At 41.7% G+C, this 8,123-nt stretch overlaps 1 protein-coding gene across 1 annotated transcript; it reads left to right on the top strand.

Moving 5' to 3' along the window:
* The first annotated feature begins 266 nt into the window (after window positions 1-266).
* Window positions 267-7,815, top strand: serpinf1 (serpin peptidase inhibitor, clade F (alpha-2 antiplasmin, pigment epithelium derived factor), member 1). The gene is made up of 8 exons (XM_084074443.1): window positions 267-363; window positions 2,582-2,642; window positions 3,015-3,204; window positions 3,426-3,581; window positions 4,988-5,191; window positions 5,338-5,477; window positions 5,967-6,177; window positions 7,010-7,815. The coding sequence occupies exons 2-8, from the start codon at window positions 2,583-2,585 to the stop codon at window positions 7,258-7,260; spliced, it is 1,212 nt and encodes a 403-aa protein (XP_083930569.1). The 5' UTR covers window positions 267-363; window position 2,582; the 3' UTR covers window positions 7,261-7,815.
* The last annotated feature ends 308 nt before the right edge of the window (window positions 7,816-8,123 follow it).

The following is an 8,123-nucleotide window of genomic DNA, read 5'->3' as shown; positions in this document are numbered from 1 at the left end:
ATCTGCTATTTTCATACATTTGAAAAACTTGTGAAATGGGACATTTTGCATAATACTTTTTACTTTTGTACTGTCTATTTTGATGCAATACTTTTGAACTTTTACTCAAGTACATTTTGAATTCCGGACTTTTACTTGTAACAGAGTATTTCTACATTGCAGCATTGATACTTTTACTTCAAGTAAAAAATATGAGTACGTTTTCCATCACTGCTAAGGTACACGTCAGAGCGGGGCGGGTGAATTCATTCCATGCTAGTCGACCCCGCTGTGTTCTCCTCCTACTGTCCACTCAGTCCACCCGAAAGCAACTGAGCAGATAGACAGAGAGCGGACTGTGGCTACGGCTGTTCAAGCTGAAAGGTGAGTGCTTTACGCATCGTTACCGTTACCTTTTACGCATCGCGCGTTGAATTTGTGTAATAACTGGAAACACTTTTTCACATTTCTATATTTTGGGTGTTTTTAAACTGTTTTGTAAACTATCTGAATCTGATCAGCGTTGCATTGAAAAAGTTTCTTGAGAGTTTTGAGTCACAAAGCCTCCACCAACTCGAGCAGAATAGTATGGCATACTTGTTGAGGTAAACAGCATAGGTTCTGTTCATTTGGAGTGTCTTGAAAACTAACTGTATATTTTCATTAATTTGGGACCCTCTTTAAGTGTTGATTCATCATACTAATCCAATTGACGCAGGCTTCTTTCTCAGCAAAGACAACCCACTCTTTCCATCAACTTTCCATCCTCATGTACAGCCACTGTGCCAGAGACTACATTTTGCCTAATCTTTTCCACAAGCTACACAAGGCTTACATAATAGTTCCATTTTCTATGCTCTCACCTAGAAACTGGCACTGCTACTAACAGTGGCCTATTCTTTAAACGTTCTATTTAAATTATTGTGCCATAAAACTTTTCCTTTTTATGTATTCAAGTGAAAGCAGTTGGAAAGCTTTTGACAGCCTAGAATAAATATAAAAATCTGAACAATTTCTCCAGATTGGTTCGGTGAACTATTTCAATCGCCCCTGTAACCCCACCTTTGGGCCCCGATCCAGATTTGGGAAAAACAGCTGGTCTGATATCAAAGACACTTTGCAGCCAATTTCAATACATTCCAAAGAGTACATGGTTGGGCATTTTGGGACACTGTTGAGCATGATTTTACATGTGCTACTGAACTTTCTTGGCTGTTTCTGCAAAACACATCAATCAGTGTAATGTGGCATGAAGTGTAATGATTGTGAATTTCAAAATTTACCTCTTAAATTGACCTCTTTAGGGTTAAATGCATGGTACGAGAACCAGTAGCCAAGCTTAATCTGTATAAGTATTCAAAAACATTATAGTACATATAATTGATACATATAATTCATAACTGGGTAATCCTACTATTTGATATATCCCCTATGCACACAAGACCCATATTCTTCTGGCAGATGGACCATCATTTGCGGTGTGAGAAAATGTTGCGTGTGGATCAGAGGCATTCTGTTGCAGACACAAAGGGCCAGAGGAAGAGTAATGGTTTGGGTGCCAAAGATTTTAGGCTGGACCCGTCCGATGTCTGTGGAATGTTCCTGTGAAGCCACCCAGTCCTGAGTGAAACATAACTTTAATGCAACCTTAATCAACCAAGAGCCAAAACTGGGGATTTCTTTTGGCACGCTGAGTCACCGAGTGAAATAGTGATGTTTGAACTTGTAGAGGATCGGGAAAAAGTTGAATGCTACCCAATGTCAAGACTTGTTTCAGTACACGACCCAATATTATTTTCTGGCCTTCATTATATGAGAGACTGGAGGCATTCAGGTTGTCCACGTTTATTGAGAATGTGTCTCTTGGCCTTGATCTTTTGGGTTGCTATTTAACCAATGTAGGCATTTTACCAATCATTTCCCCCCACATTTAGTTTTTTTGTTATCATGTGTTTTTAATCCCAATTCAGCAAAGAAAAGACAATTGCGTTGCCTGAGAAGATTGAAAGAAACGTCTGTGATCAATCATTTTAACTGTATCCTTATTTAGAAGATAATAAGCACATGCACTGAGGATTTCTCTTTTCTAGTCAAAGTCCTGACCTGCTTCAGAACAGCAGGGACAAAGACTCTGCCGCTGTGGTTTTGGACGTCTACCTCAGGGGAAAGATGAGCATCTGGGTTTACCATCTAACATCTGGAGGGAGAGAAGAGGAGGAAATAAAAGGGCTGAGAAAGGAACAGACGAGAGAGAGAGAGAGAGAGAGAGAGAGAGAGTTTTGGGTGGTTTGTGGTCTGAGGTGCACATGATGGATCTTTTGTTTGTTTTTTTATTCTTCAACTCAGCCAGACAAGTCGGCCCAATGCAAACCAGATGTGTATATAGGTGCATAAGAAACTGTGAGAGTGTGTGTGTGTGTGTGTGTGTGTGTGTGTGTGTGTGTGTGTGTGTGTGTGTGTGTGTGTGTGTGTGTGTGTGTGTGTGTGTGTGTGTGTGTGTGTGTGTGTGTGAGAGAGAGAGATTTTTCCAACATTGGGAGGAAGCATGTTAGTGTACAAAGACATACATCTGTATTTAATTATCAAACTTTTTGTGTTACAGGATGAAGCACGCAACTTTTCTGCTGTTTCTGGCAGCGCTCTTAGCCTTTTCTCAAGCTCAGGTGATGATACCGTGTTGTTCAAATTTGTTCCACGACTGTGTATATTTGTCACCAGTTATATAATAAAGTGTAGTAGTAGTATTTCAGGATCGACCTGAGCCATGCATGTGGACAATGCCTAAAGGGCCATTCACACTGAGCACTATAACTATAACAATAACTATATGGTTCATTGTATTATAGTTGATGTGAACTCTGCCATCCACTTGACTTAGAACGATTTATACGATTATAACTATATTTTCATAGTTATAGTTAAAGTAGTTATAGATATAGTGCTCAGTGTGAACGGCCACAAGGGCTTCCATGTACCTATCTGGGTGGTCGTTCTGCTTTTTGACTTTTCTCGCTGTGTTGACTTTCCTTTTACAGTCGGACACGGAGGAGACAGGAGCCGAGGAGGAGCACGTTGAACTCTTCACGACACCTAGAACAAAGATGGCTGCCGCCACCTCAGATTTCGGCTACAACCTGTTTCGCGCCATGACAAATCGTAACCCTACTGCCAACGTGTTCCTGTCCCCGATCAGCATCTCTGCAGCTCTGTCACAGCTCTCTCTAGGTTGGTTAATTACGCACGTACACACGCACGCAAACACACAATTAGGAAGATTGTTATCACTATTGTGCCTTAATTTACCCCTTTCTCGCGGTCTGCACAACAAATAGAACCCCACAATCGTTTTTTTTGTTGATTATGGTTTCTGAATCTCATAATTTTTAGTCTAATCTAACATCTGGTCTTGTCTAAAATCTATCCTAATCTCTCCCCCCCTCACCCAGGAGCATCTGAGCGTGGCCAGAGGCGCTTGTACAGGGCTCTGAGGTACCACTCCCTGCAAGACCCCCAGCTCCACACCACTCTGAAAGAGCTCCTGGGCTCTGTCAAAGCCCCTGGAAAGGGCCTCAGCTTTGCTGCACGCATCTACCTGGCCCGCAGTGAGTTCATTGACTGAGTTTATATATATGTCGACTGGTTATCAAATGGACCAATAATCAGTAATCTGTCTGTGGACCATTATTGGTCCATTTGATTACATTTGTACACTCTCTGAGTTTGCAACTGGATAAGTTAACACAGAGGTGATTTAGATAGCCCCTTTATAAAAAAAAGTCCTGCGATTTTAATGAAATCTCAGCCATCATCTTTTTTTGTAATCTCTAAGGATAGTCTGTCAGTCCATCTGTCTGTCCGGCTGTCCGTCCGTCTGTCCATCCGTCCGTCCGTCCGTCCGTCCGTCCATCCACCACTTTGGTTCCAATTAAACAATATATATTATTATTATATTATATTATAATATAATCCCTACTCTCCTTCAAAACCGCTCTAAAAGAGCACTTACAGGATATATATATATATATATAAAAAAAATTTCTTCTTTTTTTTCTTTTCTTAGCAGACCTTGTATTGAACTGTACTTTCCTGTGCTTTTTTTTTGCAAACTGCTAAAAACGTTCTCAATCAATTCAATCAATCAATATTCGCAGTGACGAAAATAGTGCACGCCTCAACACAGTATACGCCATTTGACCTGGTCTAAGCAGGCGGGCAGCACATGGTGCATATCATGGTTCTTTTCTCTCAAGACCAGATTCTGCTAACAGCAGCCCTAAACATGTAGTGTTGTTGTTAGTAGGAATAAACACTGGGAACCGGGGTCAGAAGCTGCCTGCCAAAATCCACATACACATACTGTAAACAACAATTAGTTTTCTTCTAAATGGCTTCTAAATGATTCCAGCGTGTTTGTGCTGAAGGGCGGAACCCCACTGCTGTGCTGGCCTTTCCCACTGTTTTGGGATTTTGCACAAACATCCCAAGTAAAATGTCATGTTTCGTGATGTTCAGTATTCAAACAACATGGACAACAGGTCAAGCAACCCTTACCGTAATAAAGGTGCATGTGCATGAGAATCTTTATAAACACACACAGTGCTTGGAAGGGTGCGTTTGATTTATTGTTGTTACCATACTTAATTTTTTTTTTTCACGACCAAACCACACACCCAAATGAAGGTTTTCAATCTAGGGAAACACTTCCCACTGTACTGTACCTCTGGAAATCTGCATGCCTCAGTGTGCCTGCACCAAAACATTGCCCTTAGTCTTCTTAACCCATTAAGACCTGAGGCGATTCTTTAAAAAAATAATTATCAAGTTTTTGGGGGGGAAAAATAGCATTTTTTTCCCCAAGATTTTTCAAAAATAGCAGATCTACAAGCTCATAGCGCGGCACTCGGTGCCGCGCTATGAGCTTGTATATCTGCTATTTTTGAATAGCCAAAGAAATCTAAAGTGACACAGATGCGTTCCAGGTTTCAATTAATGTTCTGTCTCTCTGTAGGGGTGCGTCAGAAACAGGAATACTTTGGCCTGGTGGAGACACAGTATGGCGTTCGACCTAAGTCTCTGATGGGCAGTGCCAAGGATACAAAGGACGTCAATGAGTGGGTTAAACTAGAGACAGGTGGCAAGGTGGACCGCTTCCTGACAAAGCCTCTCCCTCGTACCGTAGGGGTGAATCCAGTGGGCGCTGCCTACTTCAAAGGTAAGTCTAAAAAAGGTAAATGGCAGCAGCCGTAATATCAGAAAACATCTGGTTGACAATATTAGCATGTAAGCTGCTATAAAGCTTGACTTTTCTACACATTTCTATACTGGTATGTATTGTCAATACTGTCCATCTGTGTTTAGGGAAGTGGATGACTCGCTTTGGTCAGAGCGGAGTCATCGAGCCCTTCCAGCTCGATGGTGAGGCTCCCGCTCGCATTCCCATGATGCAACAGGACAACTACCCAATCAAAATGGGAATTGACCCAGACCTGGGTTGCACAGTGAGTATTTGCCTTTCGATTTGAACCAACGGCCAAGGACTGACGCATACCAGGGGTTGTGTGAGGCAGGACAAAATGCAAGCTGAATTCTTTGGAAACACATCAATTACGCATTGAGTAACATCAATTATCCATCTAATTACTTACTTGCACTGCATATGTACTGTATGTAGCTATATGTAACTGTATGAATGTAAAACGGGCTGCTGAAAAAGAACATCATTTGCTCACTAAAACCATACCCTCGATTTATCGAGAAGACATCTTTTTATTCCACCTTGACCCTGGTGTACCTATTTTGGGCAATTTTTCAAAATGTTTCAAGAAATTAAAATATATAAAATAATTTAAAAATGAAAACAATAGTGGATCTACAACCTCAAAATGCATTGTATCGTGTAGATCTGCAATTTTTGCTAATTGTTACACAACCAAGTATATAGCACTTAAGTGATTAAACCCCACATTGACCACCCTCTCTGCACACAGATCGCTCAGATTCAGATGCAGGATGATGTCAGCATGTTCGTGTTCCTTCCTGATGATGTCACTCGGAACATGACCCTGATGGAGGAGAGCCTGACGGCCGAATTCGTCCAGGACCTCTCCCATAACCTTCACCCAGCGCAGGTGTACCTCACTCTGCCTGTCCTGAAATTCAGTTACTCCACAGATCTGCTGCCCTTGCTCACTGACCTGGGTGAGTGGACAATCAGAAAACATTCTCTTCTCTTCTGCTTTTGCCTCTCATTTTCTTTCGTAGATAAAATACAGTAATGCACATACACATAAAAAAGTCCACGTCATCCAGCGTAGAGTAGATACTCTTCACAATAGTACAAGAGGACTAAGGTTAAGAAGCAAGTCAGCCATTTAACCACTTAATTGTTGACACCTGAGGGGTCTATCCTTGCTATCTATCTTTTTTCCCTCTACACCAAAAATAGAAGATCTAGAAGATCACAATGTGTTGTGAGCTTGTAGATCGGCTATTTTTGTTCCTAGCGTTTTGGGCCACCGCACCACCAATCTGACTGATATGCCCATATATGGAGATCTCAGTATCTGTCAGTCCTTGTCCCTTTTATGGCCATATATGGTGCTGAGTAATTTGTTTGCTTTGAGGACAACACACTCCATATTTGGGCCTAGCTGCATTGGGAACTCCTTATATGGTTATGGCTGAGTCATGGTGACATGAACGTGACGTCAGAGGTCCGTCCGACCGGCCCTCCCTTAAGCCAAATGTATTTTATCTACTGCGTAGATATTAGTCTAGAATCTCTGTGTGGAACCTGCATTTCCGAGGGGCAAATAAAAAAAATGCCTCTGGTGATAAACCCACCCCATATTTGCATACTCTGCCCTGATTGGTCCCTCACAACTTCGGAGGGAGAGAAACCCAATCTCTATTTAGAGGGGCCAGACCTAATCTGCCAAGAGCAATTTATTTTGCAATGGCAGATTCGTCTGGAACCAGGCTACGTCACTGTTACTTCTTCCTAATTTGTTTCACCTTTCTCCATCTCCAGGTCTTACTGATTGGCTGGCAGAGACAAACTTGGACAAGATATCAGCACAACCGCTCAAGGTCAGCAGTGTCAATCACAAGGTCGCGATGGAAATGGCCCCTGAGGGAACGCAGTATCCTAGCACCACGGCGCTGCCCAGTCCCCTCTCCTATCGCGTAGATCGACCATTCCTCTACCTGGTCAGGGATGAGCCCTCGGGGGCCCTGCTCTTCATTGGCAAGGTGGTCAGCCCCAAGGACCTGAAGAAATAGGCACAATACACACGCTCACACACACACACACACACACACACACACACACACACACACACACACACACACACACACACACACACACACACACACACACACACACACACACACACACGCACACACGCAGGCAAACACAACCATTGACATGCATAGGCAGAAAAACGTGCAGGTTATCTCACTTGCAGGCACATATTTTAGATAACACACACACTCTTAGCAGGTCCTAGGAGGGAAAACAGCTGTTTGCTTTTGACTAATGAGTGCATATACGTACTAGTAGATGGATGTGCAGCTAGGGGACATTTGACTTTGTATCAAAATGCCATTTCGTTTTTAGACATTATTTAACTGTCAAACTGACGGCCCCTGGAACCTTTTTGTCATTTTATGTGAGAAGAATTTGACGTTTTCATGTTGAAACAAAATGAGTCTGATCATGTTTATCTGATGGGCGTCTAAAGGTACTTTGTACTCACCAAAAGGAACATATTTTTTTTATTTTGTTTTTAAATCAAAAGTCAGTTGTGCTAAAAGAAATAAACATTTAGAAAGAAATGTACCTCGTGTTTTTTGTCATTGTCATCCAGTGAGGACAAAAAATAAGAATGTAAACATATACAACAGTGGAATCATAAACATAAAAATAAACACACAACTGAACAGTGATTATGTTGGTGAATTTAAAGTTTATTACACTGTGATTGGCAAAAGTATGTATGAACCTCTATGACTAGTTAATGTGAAGATATTTTCAGTCACACAAATAAACAACCCAGTTGGCTTGAATTATAGAATTACCAGGGTTCACCATGCATACTAAATGATACATTTTGATGTTGTGATCCTACTCTGGTATGAGACAT

The sequence above is a fragment of the Gymnoscopelus microlampas genome (genome assembly GCF_963454915.1).
Source record: "Gymnoscopelus microlampas genome assembly, chromosome: 12".
In the NCBI taxonomy this organism is placed as follows: domain Eukaryota; kingdom Metazoa; phylum Chordata; class Actinopteri; order Myctophiformes; family Myctophidae; genus Gymnoscopelus; species Gymnoscopelus microlampas.
Note: the sequence above shows the minus strand (reverse complement) of the source record. Positions and strands in the feature narration are given on the sequence as shown.